This window comes from Fukomys damarensis, unplaced genomic scaffold (genome assembly GCF_012274545.1).
Source record: "Fukomys damarensis isolate Sample0158 unplaced genomic scaffold, DMR_v1.0_HiC HiC_scaffold_39, whole genome shotgun sequence".
Taxonomy (NCBI): Eukaryota; Metazoa; Chordata; class Mammalia; order Rodentia; family Bathyergidae; genus Fukomys; species Fukomys damarensis.
The window spans coordinates 82880248-82898843 of record NW_022900951.1 but is presented as its reverse complement, the minus strand read 5'-3'; the positions used below and the strand labels follow the sequence as shown (position 1 = coordinate 82898843).

Below are 18596 nucleotides of genomic sequence, written 5' to 3'. Positions count from 1 at the left end.
ATATATATATAGTGTATCTTATATCATCTATAGTTTTCCTACTGGGCAATACCACAGTAGAAATTCTTGCTGATATTAAACTATAATTTAGCACCCATTGATTAACATTTCTCTGTCTCTCCCTCCCTTCTATCATTATACTATCTTTTACAATGTTCTTATTTTACTTCATTATCCATCCATCCATCCATCCATTCATCATGAGATGGGGTCTCATGAGGTTTCCCAGTCTAGTCTCCCAAGTAGCTGGGATTACAGAGGCACAAGCCACTGTACCCAGCTTGCTTTACTTATTTTGAAGGAGGGGTAATGCTGCAGCTTTAAAAAAAGGTTTTGGTTGCATGTCTTTGATTACATTAGAGGTATATATATTGAGTGGTAAGTCTAACTGCCTCTTTTTAAAATCTCTTGCCCACAAAGAATGTGATAATTATGTACTAAAAAACCAATACTAGCCACCTGCCTTGCAAGCACAAGGTCCCGAGTTCCACCCCCCCCAAAATCAATACTAATAAAAAACAAAAAAAATTAGAAAAAACTCCTATTCAGAGCCACATATTCCAGTAATGGTACACATACATTTGGAGAGACTTACTCTAATTGAGTTTTGGTAAATACGTTAAATTTAGTGGTTGACTTGCAAGCGCAAGGACCTGAGTTCGATCTCTGGTACAAAAAAAAAAAAAAAATTAGTGGTTGAGATCCTCTGTTTCACTAGATGTTGGTTACTATTGCAGATTGCACAGCAAGTTTTGAAAATAGGGCTACAATTTAGTTTGATACTGCTCATACTTTAAAAATAGTAGGAGAGTGAATAAACAGAATGTAACTGTGTATGTGAGAGGAAACCTAGAGCACTCATGATCTCTAAGTTTAAATACAAAGGAAGTAGTTTCCCTAGAATGGGTATAATTCTCAATTTACATCACAAAAATCTACAGTTTCCTTTCTACAAAAATAATAAAAACTTGTAAAATTATAGGAATATTTAGGGGATACTTTTGAAATGCTTTAGCTTGAAAGAAAAAAGACTGTGAATGACTACACTCTGACAAAATCCAGGAAGTGTTAGAAAAGGTAGCAAGCAGAGTTTTGGTATATTTACAGTAATTTTGTACTGCCGAAAGACCACATCTGTTTTTTTCAATATCCAGAGATATAGCAGCTTGATTTTGAAACATTAGTATTAAACTTCCCTACTGGATATATATAAAATAGAATGTTCTAAGTACTTTATTATTGATAATACAAATTTGATTTCCTCCTTTTTATGATTCTGAAGTCTGCTTAATTTTCTTACAGGCTAAATTTGTTGGTGATAACATCAGTTATCAAAGTCTTGTATTAATTTCCTGTCAGCTCTTGGCTTGTTTGTAATTATTTCCTTTGGCTAAACTTGGGATAAAAATAAACAACAAATCCCTACCTGCAATGTAGAAAACTTGGATCAGAAGTCCTCACTGGTTAAAAAAATCTATTTATTTGAAAAGTGACATCATCATCATCATCATCATCATCATCATCATCATTTTTGTTACTGGGGATCAAACTCAAGACCTTGCTTTTGTGAGGCAGGCGGTAGAACCACTGAGCTAAATCCCTGGCCCCAAGTGCCACTATTTTTTACAAAATAAAATAAAATTGTCAACCTCAGAAGTAAATTCCCTTACAAAGTTAATAAATAAGGTAATTCAAATTACTTAAGTCATAAGTAAACATTTCTTTTAAAAAATTAACCTTATTGGTACACTTTTGATATACTAATGATCGCATTCATCATAGGGAATTTGTACCTGTCCATATCGTGATTCTTTTTTCTTCCCATTCCCCTCTCTTCCATTCAACCCATCTTCCCCTTCTTATTTACAAAAGCTTTGTTTCCATTTTTTCCTTTCCTTTTCTTTTTCCCCTTTCTTTTGCTTCCCTTTCCCCTCCCCTTCTTGTTCCCCTTCCCATTTGAACATATTTTTCCTACTTCTCAATATTTATCTACTAAAGTGGTCACCATCCCATTTTCAGGTTTCAAATCAATTGTAAATACAAGAAACACTTTTTATCTCAAAATTAAAGGCCTGTAGCTATAGTCTATTGTGGATATTAGTCAGATCATTGTTTTTCTTAAATAATTTCCTTTAGTTTTCAGAGGAGCTCTAACAATATATGATGGCTCCAAAACCTGGCAGTGAGTTTGATGGCTGAATTTGTAGCATACTTTTTAATATGATATTTTTGTACTTTTATTTTACTTTGCTTTTTTGCAGTGCTGGGGATCCAACTAGGGCCTTGCACATGTCAGGCAAACACACCACCAGCTCCATATTTTTGCGTTCTTTTAAATTTTTTTATGAGTGTTTTCTACACCTGTAAATATGGCCATTTTTTTCAAATGAAATTTTAAAAACAAATTTTAAATGCTGATAAATATTTCTAAGGAAGATATTTATCTTTGATGTGAATTACAGTATCACTCTATTTCTGCCATGTTTTTAAATGAATAATATTTCTTACAGAACAGTTTTATATTAGTGCCTCAAAGAGATTAAAATCTTTATACACATAATGGATAAATTCTCATTTCTATAACATTTTAAGCACTTACAATATGCCATTGTTTAATTACATTAAGTATTGTAGTTTCACATACTTGAATATATGTAATCCTTTTGCAAGGAAAATGAATCAAACAGAAAAGTACAAATAACAATAATCAAATTAAGACTTTCAAAAATGTTTAGAGATAAAGGCACAGTTTAGTAAAAAGCAATTCATGCTGAAGAAACTAACAGAGCTACAAAAACATGAAAGTAAATAGGAATCACTTCATGAATTGCTATCATCTTTGCGGCATGTTAGTTAAAAAAATTCTGAATAATAATAAAGTCATTTTAAGTGGTGCCACACAAGAAAATGTATGGTAAAATTGTTTTATAACTTCATCACCAGATCCCAGACTAATTCAAGGTGGAAATATCATTTTAACATAAACAAAGGCATTAACTCTCTTTGGGAATCAATTAAGACTTACCAAAATTTGCCATTTGTATTGTCTGGTTGCCAGTCTCTGGAGCATTGTAAATCACAACAGCATCTGCATTTCTTCTGACTGCTGTTTGAATTTTTTCTGAAAATGTACAATTACCTCTTTCTATCAGCGCAATCCAGGGCTTCTTCGTATTAGTAAACTCAGTGTTGTAGTCACAAGCTTGGTAGTTATTGTTCTTAGGGATGCCCACCACTCCCACAGCCTTAGCCACTGGTGAGGCTAATCCATAAACGCCACACTCACATGTCTCTGTTGTGGTGTAGTTGCTAGTTTCATTGTAGTAAGTCACAGTCACATAGGCATCAATTAAAAATGATGGTGTACTTTTAGGTAAAAAAGTAAAAATCACAAGAAGCTGAAAAAAACTGGACTTATTTTCCCGGTTCATTGCTCCTTTAGCTGAGCATAAAACTTAAGATGTCTGCTAATATTCCCAGCTATCAGTCACCATTGTGCACTCATGTCCCTGCTAAACAGAAGTTTGAAATTTCAGTTGCAGGCAGGTAACTGATCTCACCTTTAGCAACAAAAGCTCTCAATGCATCAGCTCTTTTTCACTTTAGTTATCTGCAGTCCCCTTGCCTCTCCCTCCTCCAATGGTACACACACATATAACCCTTGACCAAATTATCTCAGTAATACATAACTCTATCAACGTTATTCTACAAGTCAGGATTGGATGACTTCCCTGCAGTGAACTTTTTTTTTCTTCTTACTGTTCCAGCGAATGCACTTTAATAAACAAGGAGTAGATTGGAATGAGGAACTGGACTCTTGGGAATCACATGTGACAAAGCTGAAAGTCACCTCTCTCAGAATATCTACAATACTAAACTGGTTTTCCAAGCCCCGTTGGAATATGCGATCAACCAGTTCAGCCGGGAGCAAGTTAAGATCCATAATTTTAATTACTGTGGCATTAGAAGAAAGCATTTTACCACCCCACCCACCTAATTTCTTTGTGGAATTTTCCTTAGCAAGCTCCCCAGGGAATATCCTCTGCAATGTTGTTTATACATTAGAAAGTAAACATTTCAGCCAAGAGATCCTTTCCTTTCAAGTACAGTGCCTTGCCTATGTTAGGTACTCAAATATTTGTTGATTGATACCTGTTAGTTGCTGCATTCCAGTAATCCCCCCCCCATGTATTGTATTCTAGAAGACTATTCCAGGCTTAATTTTTAACATTGAGTTTTAAATTTTTGTTCTTCCAAATGTATACAGAGCTTTATTTTATTGGTGTTTTCTTTTTAAGCTCTGTTTTAAAATCAGGTGTACATTAGAAACTAAGAGCAGTTGGATACACATTGCTAGAGGGTCAACTGCTCTGGGCAATTTGCTGGGATAGGGAGACTGCAATGTGTGCTAAGGGTGGCTGAAGGAACAGATGAACAGACAAGACAAAAGTAGATAAAAAGAATCTCATTGGGCCAAGAGTCAGCAATCTAGACAAAGAAGCATCAGGTTGTCAGAGAGGTCGAAAACCACCAGGTCAAAAGGAAGGCAAGCAAGTTAACTGTGGTAGTCCATAGTCCAAGGCAAGTATTCTTACAACAGTGTGTGTGTGTGTGTGTGTGTGTGTGTGTGTGTTTCCCAGTACTGGGGATTGAACTCAGAACCTCGCGATTTCGAGGAAGGCGCAACGCCACTAAGCTAAATTCCCGGAAAAGAAGTATTTTTGAGTCAGGAAGACTACAAGAGTGAAGAAGATAGGATAAGAGTAAATAGAAAGCATGGTTCAAAATGATGAATGAAGTTGCTTCTTCCCCTTACTTGACTGTTCTTTTGTATCTGAGATATTAGCCTTGCAATGGAGCCTGCAGGTGGGAATTTACAGTTAATACCACCGAGCACGGGTAAGAAGTTCTGGGAATCAACAGTAAAACTTGCTGAATAAATCCTAACAGGTGCAAAATACAAATATAAGCCTTTCTATCATATCACAGCTCCAACTATTTATCGGCATTTCTCTTCACAGCCCTTCATATTAGTAGAACTGTACACATAATAATCATATAATTCATATAATTGAATCAAAAGTTTAAAGGTCATCTATTAGTTTGTGATCTATTTAATAGTAAACACAAATAGGTTTTCATTTTGCTATTTGCAATATCATTTTAATGAGTTAGAGAAAATCATCAGACTGAAAATAGAAATGCTATTGTTTTTACAAATATTACTGGCAGTGCACCAATTTACTGATTATTGATGGGCAGTCATTTGTGATAAATACAACATCATCATTCAAAATATAATTAAATTAGTGAATTTCTCAAAATTTGATTTAACCATTTGTACTAGTTGTTAAATTGCACCTAAAGGAAAATCTTCTCACAAGATTGTAGAGTCAGTGTTGTAGTCACAAGCTTGGTAGTTATTGTTCTTAGGGATGCCCACCACGCCCACAGCCTTAGCCACTGGTAAAGCTAATCCATAAACGCCACATTCACATGTCTATGTTAAAAACTGGTTAGAGAGCGAAATGGAGGATAGCTCTTAGGGCACAGGAAGAACTTGTTCATGGATGGAGGGAAGGGAAAGGCAACAAAAAATTAAAATGTGTTAGGTACATGTGCAGATCTCCCACTATGAATGTGATCATTATGTACAGCAAACATATATTAATAAAAAACATTAGTGAGAAGTTAGCTAAATTGTAGTGAGATTTAAAAAAAATATTTACATTCTATTTTTGCCATCATCATATTCTTAAAAATGAAAAATTTCCTATAACACTTTGTAGCAGTGCTGGGGTAATAAAGAGAATTTTACTAACATATTAGGTTAAACTGTTCTGCAGGTTGAAGTTCATGAGTTTATATGATAACAATATTGTATAACTTGTGTATAAGTGCTTTCATGGGCTGGGGATTTAGCTCAGTGGCTTTGTGCCTGCCTCACAATCACAAGGTCCTGAGTTACATCCCCAGTAAAAAAAAAAATGTGCTTTCATGTTTTCCTTTTACAGACTTCAGAGAGTCATAATTTACAAAGATAGTATTAAATTGCTTTAAAAATTTTGCTGTTAAGTAAAATTAGTCTTACAATAGCAAATACCTATCTGTGTATTTTTTTTTTAAATTTGCTGGAGGGTAAGAGCAGTCAGTACTTGCTTTTGTCTGTGGAACATCTACATTACAATCATTACATTACATTAAACATTGGAAGTTTATTAAAATGAAGATCATTTGGTCTACCTCCTATCATCCTGAGTCAGAATCTGAAGAAAAACCTATGATTTCTCATTTAAGTACTGTCAGATAATTCCTATGCATTAAGTTTAGGAACTTTAGTTTATGTAACTTGATAGGTAGTAGTAACTGGATCTAATTCTTTTTTTTTTTGACAGATTAGTTGCTGTCATTTTATTTCAAACTTTTTGTGCTTCAACATCCAATCTATAAAGGTGGTGTAGGTCTGTAATCCCAGCACTTTGAAAAGCTAAGGCAGGATAATGACAAGTTTGAGCCCAGCCTGGGTGACTTAGAGAGACCGTGTCTCATAATAAAAATTTATAAAGGGGCTGGGATATATCTCAGTGCAAATACTGGGTTCAATCTCCACACCCCAAAAGAGTTTTGGTGTTTAGTTATACTTTAAGTGGTACTCTGAATATTTGTGAAGTATCTTACCAATCAAAATTTTACAAAAGTAATGATTCTCAACAACTATTATATCCTTACAAAAAAAAAAAGAAACAAACCTCTGTAGCTCTTTTTTTCCTTTACTTCTAAAATAAAAGAAGGTGGACTAGGATTTATCTATAAGGTCTTACCCAGATCTCATATGCTAGAACTCTGTGCAAATCAAAGTGGTTTGGAAATTATCCATTTCTAATTTTTCCTTCCCATTATAATTCATGATAAAGTTTCTTGAGAAAGAATATGAAACTGCAGCATCTAAATCAGAGATAAGTTCAAAGAATTGTGTAAAGCTTGAACTGTAATATTAAAAAATAACCTCAACAAACGTTTGAAACAGTACTATATACCAGTGACTCTTAAACTTGTCCACACATCAAAATCATCTGGGGAGCTTTGAATTATTCTGATCCTTAGTTGCATACCAAAGAGTCACAGCTGAGTTGAAGGCATAGTAATTTTTAAAACTTCCCAGGTGATACCAATATAAAGCCATGTTTGAGAACCACTGCTATATAGTACAGTTTCAAACATTTGATATTACTGTACAGTACTTTTTTGATTATTCACACTTAATATTCAGTAGCTTAATATGGGTACTTATAAATAAAATCTGTATTTTGATGTTACCTGCAAAATTTATACTGAGTATATTCACCTCTCTTGCTCACTTGTCACTTAGATGGTTCACTTGTTTCTAATTTTGCATCCTGCAAAATTTTTAATAAAAAATAATTTTTAAATAAAAAATGAGAAGGAAAAACGTTTCATTTCTTTCTATTCAATGGTGGCTTAAATAAGACAGCAGTTAATTTTTTCTCATGTAACAGCCAAAATAAGAAGAGGCATAAAATTGCATAATGGCTGGGACCTACACTCCTAGCGGGTAGCTCTGCCAGTCCTATGATATTGTTCTAGGCATGAGACAAGATGTCTCACCATTATGTGCATGTTCTACATAACAAAAAGGGGACAAAATGAGAAGTGAGCATTCCCTCCTAACCTTTGAGAGAGTGGTTCAGAAATTTTATATACCATATTTTCTTACTTCCACTGATTGGACCTTAGTTACAATGCCATACCTACTTACAAAGGAAGAATGAAAATGTATGTTTCACGCACATGTATGCTTCATAGCCATGTATCCAGCTATAAATGGGTGATTCACTACTATAGAAGAGAATAGGCATTGAGGTAAAACTACTAGTCTCTATCAACCTCCTTATATTTCACTCTCCTTCCAATAGATCATTTTAAAATGTAAATGGAATCAGGACATATATTGTTCATAAGTCACTTAATGGCTTCTTAATGCTTTAAAGATACAAAATCAGTTCCTACCACTGCTCATTAGGCTCTGTATACTCTTTAAGAGCCCCTGTCTTTTTGCCTGTTGTCTCATCTTATATGCCACTTCCTGCACTCCAGTCAAATCAGTCTTTATTCATTTCCTCACACTTTATGCTGCAAATCCTCTGTACTTCACTTTCTCAGAAAACACTTTCCTAGTAGCCCTTCCCTTTGTTTACATGTTTGAATGTAAACATGTATCTTCCTTTGAAACATTTATCTCACTTATTGGTGTTAAGTATTTGAATGCCTATCTCCCGTAAGTTCCTTAAGAAAGGAGCCATGTTTGTTTTAGCTTATATTGTATTGTGTTTGTAGTTGTAACCTGGTGCTTAGCACAGAGTAGCCACTCAAATATTTGAGTATATACTATAGTGATTTGGCTTTCTCTTTTACGAGTCTCAGGGTTTAGAATTTATCTCAAATTGACCTAAAATTTATCTATCTATCTATCTATCTATCTATCTATCTATCTATCTATCTATCTATCTATCTATCTATTTTGTACTGGGGATCAAACTCGGGCCCTTGCACTTGCGAGGCAGGTGGCAGAACCACTGAGGTAAATCCCCAGCCCCCAAATGACATTTTTATAACTTCAAATATTCTACTTTGTTCTCAAATTAGAGTTGAAAAAGGACTTTCTAGTATAAGCTTGACCTTACAATGTGTCTTGACAATTATACATTTTTCTCTTTCAGTTCTCCACCCAAAATAGGTATTAAGGCCTTGTTAGGAGAAATTTTTAGATCTTAAACTATCAGGTGTCAGACACAGTAACCTTAAAACACAATCAGATGTCTGAGTTCTGTAAAAAATACAGTTTGATTATTCCCTGAAAATGTGCCCTTTTTAAAGAAAGTGAATATATTTCAGATCTACAACAAAATAGGAAGAGCCACAAGAAGTAAAACATAATTGGGATGAAGCAATTTCAATGTTTATTTTTTGGTTACAGTAAGATGCTATAACAGATAATACATCAATTACTTTGAAATGTTCTTAATACAAAATTACATTTTCACAGCATTCAGGAGGCTGAAATAGGAAGATCAACATAACTTTGAGGCCAGCATGGGATCCATAGTGAGTTCAATGCCAGACTGAATTACATTGTGAGACCCTGTCTCAAAAAATTTTTAATTTTCATGAGGCACACAAAACTAACTCAAAAAAGACATTTTCAGTGCTTTAATAACTACACTTACAGACAAAATGAGTCTTAGCAATATATGGGGCTATTAATTTGAAAATGTTACAAATAAAGATATTGATATCAAGCAGTTTAAGTGGTTTTGCTTAAGATCCCACAGGGATTTAGTGACAGAGTTATGGCTAGTTTTAGGAATAGTATCACTATAAGAAAGAAAGAATGAGGGATAATAGAGTATGCTGCATGACCTAGATGAAGAGAGAAGTTTGCATCTAGTATTTCTTTTCTGGAGGCTTCACACAAACCCAAATATAATCTCACATAACTAAAAACCTTATATAGCTCCCATATCTTTTTTTAAACTGTTCTAAAACATTTTCTTTGAATAAATTTTACTAAAAACAGTTGATTGTTGAAATAAGCAGGACTAATTAATAAACGTTTCAACTCTTATCAACTTATGTAATTTTGGGTAATAATGCTTAACAAAGTAAAAAAAAGTAAATTCACCCCAAAAGGCACCCAATGAAACATCAATAAATTCAATTACAAACTATATAAATTATATTAGAAAATAAGAATTGCTTATATTTTATAGTCTTTGTCAAATACTATGACTAGCATCACCAAATAAGAATTTCCAATTTCTTAAAAATGTATCACAAATAAAATGAATGTAGGATAGTTCCGACAATAAATACAAATGTTTAGCCAAGAGAATATGTGCTCAAATCTTTCCATTAATAGGTTGCCATGCATTTCAATATGTATATCTCATGTGTCACCCAAAATTAGAAAATTCATTGAGAGACTACATAAAATTTTATAATTAATTGATTTGTTAATGTGAAATTGCAAACATAGTGGTATATTAATGTTGCTTTGGGTTAATGAATATTATGTATTATTATTTAATAAATTCTTCTGATGACAGTTTGGTATTTTTTTCCTAGGAACAGGCCATAGTAGTTACCTCTTTTTTTTTAAGAGTAGGAAAAATTTATTGAAATATAGCTTCTGTCTAAGAGAGAAAGGAGGGGGATCGGAAAATGAACTGCCCAGTAGTTACCCATTTTCAACAACCAGAAATATGGACACAGATGTTTAACTTCAAATTTGAGTAGAGGGTGAAGGGAGGGCAGGGACACGGGGAAAAAATGAGAACCAAGACTTGTCATGTAGAGGTACAAGATCCCAACAATGAATGCAACTGTACTGTATCCCTAAAATGTACCAATAAACTCAATTAAAGCTGAAAAAAAAATTGAATAGAGACTTTACTAGAACATAAAGCAAATTTCTGGAAGTTGTTTAAAAACCTAAAATTTTAAAATAATTTTTATCTTCAGTGCAATATAAGAATAGAAATCGCACCTGTATATAGTTTGAAATCTTTGCCTGTGGTTTTCAGTCAATAGCTATTTAAGATTTCCCCATCCCAGGGCCGGGGATTTAGCTGCCACCTGCTTTGCAAGTGCAGGACCCCAGTACCAAAAAAAGAAAAAGTTACCATCCCAAATTTATGTGGCACAGAAGTTTGGTTGTCTTTTTTTTTCTTTTTATTGAGTTTATTGGTACAATCTAGGTATACAATACAGTTACATTCATTATTGGAATCCTGTACCTTTACATGATACGTCTTGATTCTCAATTTTTCTCCTTGTCTCTGCCCTCCCTTCACCCTCTCCTCCCCTTCCCATTTACAAACACTTTATTTTCAATTTCTCATATTATTTCCTCTCCCTTGTTACCTTTCCCCCACCCTTCCCACTTTCCCCACACCTTTAGCGCTTTACTTCCTATTTCACATTATTAATTATCTCATTAGAATCCTGTGTACTATTATAGTTTTTCACACCAGAGACACTATTCCGTATTTCAGTTTAAGAAATCTCTGTATGAACATTAAAAATAGGGAATCCTAAAATAAAACTAGAAAGGAAAGTAAAAGAGAAAAGGCAATGATGTAAGATTAAAATAATCCTTAATTCTGAAGATGAAAATGGTCCCTGAACATATTTAAATTGCTTCTTGCTCTTGTAGTCTTATTCTTTTTTTCATTTAGAGAATACTTTTTTAGTTTCTGTAATCAAACCCAAGTAGATATGACCTTACATATTTAATAAGGTGTGTTACCCCTGTACAAATGGAAAAAAAGACAAAAATAAAAATAAAAATAAAAATTAAACGAAATTAACATTTCTAGACCAATATGGCTGTCAATTTCTGTACAATGACAACTCAACACAGTAAATTGGGATAACTTTTTCCAAAGTTGACCGCACAGTTAAAGTTTCCAAAAATTCAGATTATATATATGTATATATATATATATTTATATTTATATAGATATGTATATATATATTTATATTTATATAAAAAGACCAATAATAGCAGTATGTTATGCATCAGTAGCAGCAACAGCTTTACCAGGTTCTGCAGTCATCTGAACAAAATTATAGATATTCAGCACATTCCATTAAAAAAACAAAAACAAAAAAACAAAGAAAAGAATAATATCCAGAAAACAGCAAAGTTCTGTTGCTGTTGTGGTACCTGGCACCATTTTTTTTTAGCATCTTAATCATTATCTGGAAAGAACATTCTAGAGTTATATCATTAAAAATAGCTCTGATAAAGCACGAACACTACTATGTATCATAAAGCAGGTACAAAATATTTTACATTCACAGAGGTATGGTACAGTACCTTCATACATCAATGATACTAGAATCAGTTTTGATTTGAAATTTGCTTTGTCTGCAAATAAGATTGCTACTCCTGCTTTTTTTTGGGCTCCTGTCACATGGAGGATTGTTTTCCATCCTTTCACTTTCAGTCTATGGGCTTCTTTTTGCACTAGGTGTGTTTCTTGTATACAACATATTGTTGGATTTTACTTCTTTTTCCATTTTGCCAGTCTATTTCTCTTGATTGCTGAGTTGAGGCCATTGACATTGATGGTTATAACTGATATGTACTGATTTATTATTGTTATATTATTGGCCTTTTGTTGACTCTTTTTACTTTTTCACCTTCTTTTAGTTTATTGCCTTGCCCATTTGATTTGCTCTGTTGGGCCTCATGGTGTTGTTGCCTTCATTGTCTTTTTCTAGGATCTTGTTTAGAATTGCTTGTATTGTTGGTTTGGTATTCATGGAGTTTCTCAGGTGTTCCTTGTTGTGAAAGTATCTTATTTTCCCATCCATTTTGAAAGAGAGTTTTGCTGGATACATCAATCTAGGTTGGAGGTTGTTCTCTTTTAGTACTTGAAATATCTCACTTCAGGCTCTCCTTGCCCTAAGGGTTTGTGTTAAAAAGTCTGCTGTGATTCTGATGGGCTTTCCTTTCCATGTGATTTGTTTATTTTTTCTTACTGCTTGTAGTATTTTGTTCTTCTGTTGGGTTTCTGGCATCTTGATTATTATATGTCTAGGTGTAGATTTTTTTGATTGTGGCTAGTTGGGGTCCTATATGCCTCAATTATCTGAATTTCAAATTCTTAACCTCTGTTTGGGAAGTTTTCTGTCTTTAATTTTGTGAACAGCTTTTTAAAGTCATTTGCATTTTCTCCTGCTACTTCATGGATTCCTATCAGTCTTAAGTTATTCTTCTTTGTATCATCTAGGAGTTGTTGGATCTATTTCTTATGATCCCCTACTGTTTTTAAGAGACCTCTCTTTTCATGGTCACTGACTGCAATCTTATCTTCTATATCTGAGAGTCTATCTTCGCATTCTTTTATTGTGTTGTGTACACTTTCAATGGAGTGTTTAATCTCCTGGATATCTGTTTGAATGTGTTGTATGGGTTCCATTTCTTTCCTATGTTGGTCATTTATTGTTTCCATTTCTTTCTTATGCTGGGCCTTTATGGCTTCTATCGTGGTCCTGAGCTCATCTATTTTTTTTGTCAGTTTCTGCTCTAGAGTCTCAAATCATGACTTTCATTTTGCTCATCATCTCTATGGTTATCTGGGAAATTATTTCTGTTTTGAATTTTTCTAGAGCCTGATTGATCTCTTTTGTTACTTCTTGTGCTTTGAGTGCAGGGTGTCCTGGTGGTTCACTATTAGCCTTTTCATCCTCATTTGCCCTACTGGTTGCCATTGGTGAACTGGAAGTCTGTCTTTGTGTATTGCTTAAGTGTTTTCTCATTTTTATTTTTGTTGTCAGTCTGTCCTTGGTTTTTTTCTGGGTTATCACCCAAATCTTCCTGATATAGTTGTGCCCTAGCTTCCGGGTCTCTAATGACCCACAGACATTCTCATCTTCATAACATCAGAGAAAACAGCTCATCAAATCAACCACAATCCTTTATCCCAACTGATACAATCAGCAACACAATATGATCAAGCACAACTTGGGAACTGACCACCTGTGGTAGTCACTAGTCTATCACCCTTGAATTAAATTGAAATCAAGAAGCTGTCCAGAACCTGTCTGCAGTGAACAAACTTTTCATTATAGTATATTTACCTTTTAATGGCTCAGACAGAGCTAGGACACAAGACCCCTGCTCTCAGTTAGCTGATGGCTGAACCCCATAACGCAGACTGACCTCAGGCTGCAAGGCCCAGATTGAGTTCCCCAACTTTCTGAACAGTTGAACTCCACACCGTTCTACTACAGGTTTCCCATGCCCTTTCTTTAAAGATGTTCAAAGTTGGGAACTCAGAAAAATACCCTTTATGACAACCTCTGCCTCTTCAGAGTGGGTCCAAAGACTGATACAAGTAGGAGGTCTGAGAGTGCGTGTGTGGGGGTTATGGGGGTTCAGGGGTGCCCCTGCAGCTACCTTCCTGGTGCTGGAGCAATGGCAGCTGGGGCAGGAGAAGGCGTGGCTCTCCTTCTTGGTTGTCTTTTTAAAAGCTATAATAGCCAAATGCAAAAATCCAGATTCCATTTGATAAACAACAGTTTTCAAATCTACATGGAAAATTCATCTTGCCGCACTTAGCAAGTATATTCATAGCCCCAAATTATGAAAGGAAACACACCGAGCACAGTCAAAATCTGACAAGAGACTCCTAAAGTTATTGCATTTAAATTTTAATAATACATTCAAAATTGTAACATGCAAAGCTAGGCACGGTGGTGTACATCTGTAATCCAAGCACTCAGCACTCAGGAAGCTGAGGCAGGAAGATTGCCACAAGTTCAAGGTCAGCCTGGCAATACAGTGAGCTTAAGGATAGCCTGAACTACAGAGCAAGGCCCTGTCTCAAAAAAAAAATGTAACAAGAAAGATTCACTATTTTAATTAACCTTTAAACTAGTTATAAGAATGAAAGACTGAAAGCATTTAAGTTCAGTTCATGAAGTTTAATTTTAAAGTGTTGTCAATTTGCTTCTTCTGCATTCTCTCCCCTTAGATGCAAATGGTTCCCTTTCTGGGCCCATATGTTCCATCTTCTCTGTGCACCCAGTATCTCTTTTTGTGTCCACATTTTACAAGGAAGTCTTTATCTCTGTCTCTTTACTGTTCATATTAGCAATGTAGCAAATTGTAGCATGTCTTTAAGTTCACAGACAACCCAACACTTTTTTTCCTCGTTGAGTTTATTGGTACATTTTAGGTATACAGTACAGTTACATTCATTATTGGAATCTTGTAACTTTATATGCCAGGTCTTAGTTCTCATTTTTTCCACTTACTCCTGCCCTCCCTTCACCCCCTCCAACCCCCATTTACAAACACTTTATTTCCATTTTTAACACAACACTTTTAAAGTGTATAGAATATGAAGCCACAGCAGTATAAGGCTACAAGCACAATCATAAATTAATAACATTACTACAATTACACTCTTCTTGATACAGAATAATCTTTAGTTTCAAATGATGGTCATTTTGGCTCATCTAACATCTAGATGTCAACCACTGAACATCCCAAATATGGAGTGGCTATTTACATTTAAATAAAATCTAATAGGCAACCAAAATTAAATCAACTCCCTTGTTACTGTTTTCTACTTTCAATATGAGCACTTAAGATGTTAGCACAAGATAATATTTCATCTAAATTTGCACATACTGGAATTAGAAACAAATGCAGCAATAATATAGACATAGTGCACCTTCAGGACTTAATATGGCACATTGGTCAAAAATTTTAGCAATTCAACCCATATGAAATCATAATATGGTTTAGAAAAACTTTAAGAAATTTGAATTCAGCACATTCATTTTACAGGTGACCATACTTAAAGAACTGGGGGCCACTGGATCATAACAATCCACTTGTGCTTTTGGAAATGATAGAAACTGCTTTGGTTGTAAGAAATGCAGTTTGACCACTTTAGGGGAATGAAACTTTAGTCTTCTACATATAAATTCATAATTTGCCATTATATATGAATAAAATTGGAAAGATGCTCAGTCTCCATGAAAAATTATTCTTGTATATCAGGATGCCTTATACTGAGACTTCAGAATAAAAGTGTACTTCACAAATGAACAGAGAAGGAAAATTATTACAATCCAAAATAATAATCATTTAGAAGTAAGGTAACTTTTTGATGTACCAAATTGTTTTCATGACCTTTTTCAATAATGAGTCTAATGTAAAGTGTGTTATCTTCAAATATAGAATAAACATAAAAGTACTTAGGTGTAGTGCTTCTGTAATATTTTTGCTGAATACAGTTACTGAAAATGTGAACAAAATAATAGAATATCCTTAGTGTCCTCTTTATGAAGTGTAATAATTTAATTTATGAATTTTAAGAAGTATGTTTCTGGACTATAAATTTTTTGTAAGTATAGTTTTACATTGTTGTTACCCAAATTACAGATATCGAAGATACCAAAAATATATACTCTATCCAGTTCAGCTACTGCTTTTATAATATCATCAAAAAGTAAAAAAAAGAAAAATAAAAAACAACCAGATGGTATTGTAAAATAGTTAAATATTTACTTGAATTTAGAACTACATACTCTGATGATTTTTCTTACAGTATTAACACTATTCATCATCTTCTCCTTCTTCCTTCCAATTCATCATTTACCAAACTTAGGCATTTACTAAATTTATGCATTTACAGAAGATATGATATAGTAACTTTCTCAGATAAAGATAAGCACATCAAACAGATATTGCCAATAATATCAATAAAATTAAGGTACTCCAAGGTCATATTTTTTTGGTGGAACAAAGTAAATCTACATATTTTCAAGGTCATTGATTGAGGTTCCAAATAAACATATTGTGAGACATTATGGAAGTGAAAATTTTTTCTATTTTAAAATTCAATCACCATTTTTTTTTACAAAATCTTGAACCACAAAGCAATAGAACATATATCCACACACACATATGCATATATGTATGTAACTGAAGCTTTTTTTGAAGTGCATTTCCTTTGAAGTAGCTTTATTAACTAAAATAGCTTTGAATAGTCTCAAGCAGCTTTATCAAAACTGGATCAGATGAATGTCATCAATCAAAACAGCAGAGATATATTTTTCTACAAAGCATCTTATAAAATGGCAAAAACTCTCAGAATCAACATTTTCCAAACTCAGGAATCCAGACACAACTTAGAATAAGGAGAAAGATTAATGAAAAATTGCTGCAGTGTGGTAAGATCTTGTGTTTTAAATTGTCTGCCTACCAGTTATTCCTCAGATAATAGCCAGCCAGGAAGATGGCAGCTCACACACTTGCTGAGATTGCTAGTACCAAAGGGAGCAATGCAGAATTTGTTCTTAAAGATGTGACTGTGTGTTTTGACCTGTTTGACAGTTCCTATAAGAGCTGTACTTTCATTTCACTCAGTTTGGAGCATTCTCACAGCTGGAGTGGATTTCTCCCTAGAAGCTTGAAAGCATGCAAAGCAAAATCATCATCCACTGGAGTTGAGTGGGTTATAAATTGGGACATACACTAGACAGACTATAAATTATGGGCTAGAAGAGGTTGGGAAAAGAGATATATGAGTGATATGGCCTTTTAAGTGCTCTTGTGTAGACTGGGGGATCAAGAAGGTCATATGCATATTCTGGGCTTGATACATGCTCAGAAAAGCCCTGAGAAAACTGATTACTTACTTCGGTCTAGCCTGCGGGCTCTGAAGAAGCAAGAATTGAAAGCTAAAGCAGAGTTGTAAATCGCCTGGTTAAGTTTTGATGAAGTGCTGCGGCATAAAACCACAAGATCAAAATGGGTAAATATATTTGTAACACATGACAAGTAGTTAATTTTTAATACAAAAAGATAATTTATAAATTATAAGAAAAAGAATACTCATAGGCAAATGGAAAAATAAAACCATTGAAAGTTCTGTATAGTTCATAGAACAACTATAAATGCCCAGAAAATATGAAGATTTTCAAGCTCATAAATCTTATATTTTACAAGGGTATAAGTAAAATGGCACTCTTGCTTTTCATTTAAGTGTTAATTAAATTGACAATTTGACAATGTTTATCAAAACTTTAAATGCACACATCTTTCATTCTTGATAATGGGCTTAAATCTTAATTAAAATAGCAAATCTTTCCTGTGTTACAATTGTGAGTGTGTTACTAGAGTTAAAATGCAGTAACTTTTGGAGTCTTCTGTCTGATTTTGAATGTACTCGAAGTGTTTTCTGTCATATTTCAGGCCTGTATATGTAGTTGCTCAATAAGCTAACATGAAATTTTCATATGGATTTAAAAACTGTCAAATGGAATGTCTGTGTTTGGCTATTATAATTAGAAGAGAACTAAGTTTTCATGCCACATAAATGCGGGAATGGGGGTAAACAAATAGCTATTGCTGAAAATCACAGGCAAAGATTTCAAAACTATATTCAGGTGTGATTTCTATTCTTATACTGCACTAAAAATAAAAACTATTTGAAAATTTTAGGGGTTATTAAACAACGTCTGGAAATTTACTTTATGGTCTAATAATATTTCTATTCAAATGTAATGTTTTAAACATCTGTGTCCACACTTCTGGTTGTTGAAAATAGGTAGCTACTGTGGAAGTTTCTTAGAAAACGTAGTAAACTATTACCAGAATAATTTATCTAGTGATAATATATACTCATCAACTCCAAAGCAACAGAAATAAACTACTATACTTGTATCTTCACATTAACAAGTCAGTTAAGTATGAAATGTTGCATAGTCTACCAGAAAATCAGTCTCACTGAATTTTCTAATTTTGGGTGGCATATGGGATACGCATGCTAAAAAGAATGAGGTAGCTGTCTATATACAAATATGAAAAATGGCCAAGAATACATTCAAAGGGAAAAATGAGTTAAAGAAACATGTGTTTATACAATTCAATTTTGTGTACTTCTTTCAGAGAGAGGGACATTTATAGTATTATGTGCTAAAATAATTTATTTATTTTTTCTTTTTATTGAATTTATTGGTACAATCTAGGTATACAATAGTTACATTCA

The 18596-nt window shown here is 33.8% G+C and overlaps 2 protein-coding genes across 2 annotated transcripts in view; both read right to left on the bottom strand.

Moving 5' to 3' along the window:
- The window catches only part of Rnf128 (ring finger protein 128), a 109445-nt gene extending 105757 nt beyond the window's left edge, over window positions 1-3688 (bottom strand). The window contains exon 1 of the mRNA XM_010614061.3: window positions 3026-3688. Coding sequence (XP_010612363.1) covers window positions 3026-3431 — 406 coding nt within the window. The 5' untranslated portion in view covers window positions 3432-3688. The remainder of the gene's footprint in view (window positions 1-3025) is intronic.
- A 12212-nt stretch (window positions 3689-15900) lies between these two features.
- The window catches only part of Radx (RPA1 related single stranded DNA binding protein, X-linked), a 69974-nt gene continuing 67278 nt past the window's right edge, over window positions 15901-18596 (bottom strand). Inside the window, 1 exon segment of the mRNA XM_019206060.2 lies at window positions 15901-16046. Within this exon segment, the coding sequence (XP_019061605.2) occupies window positions 15901-16046 (146 nt within the window).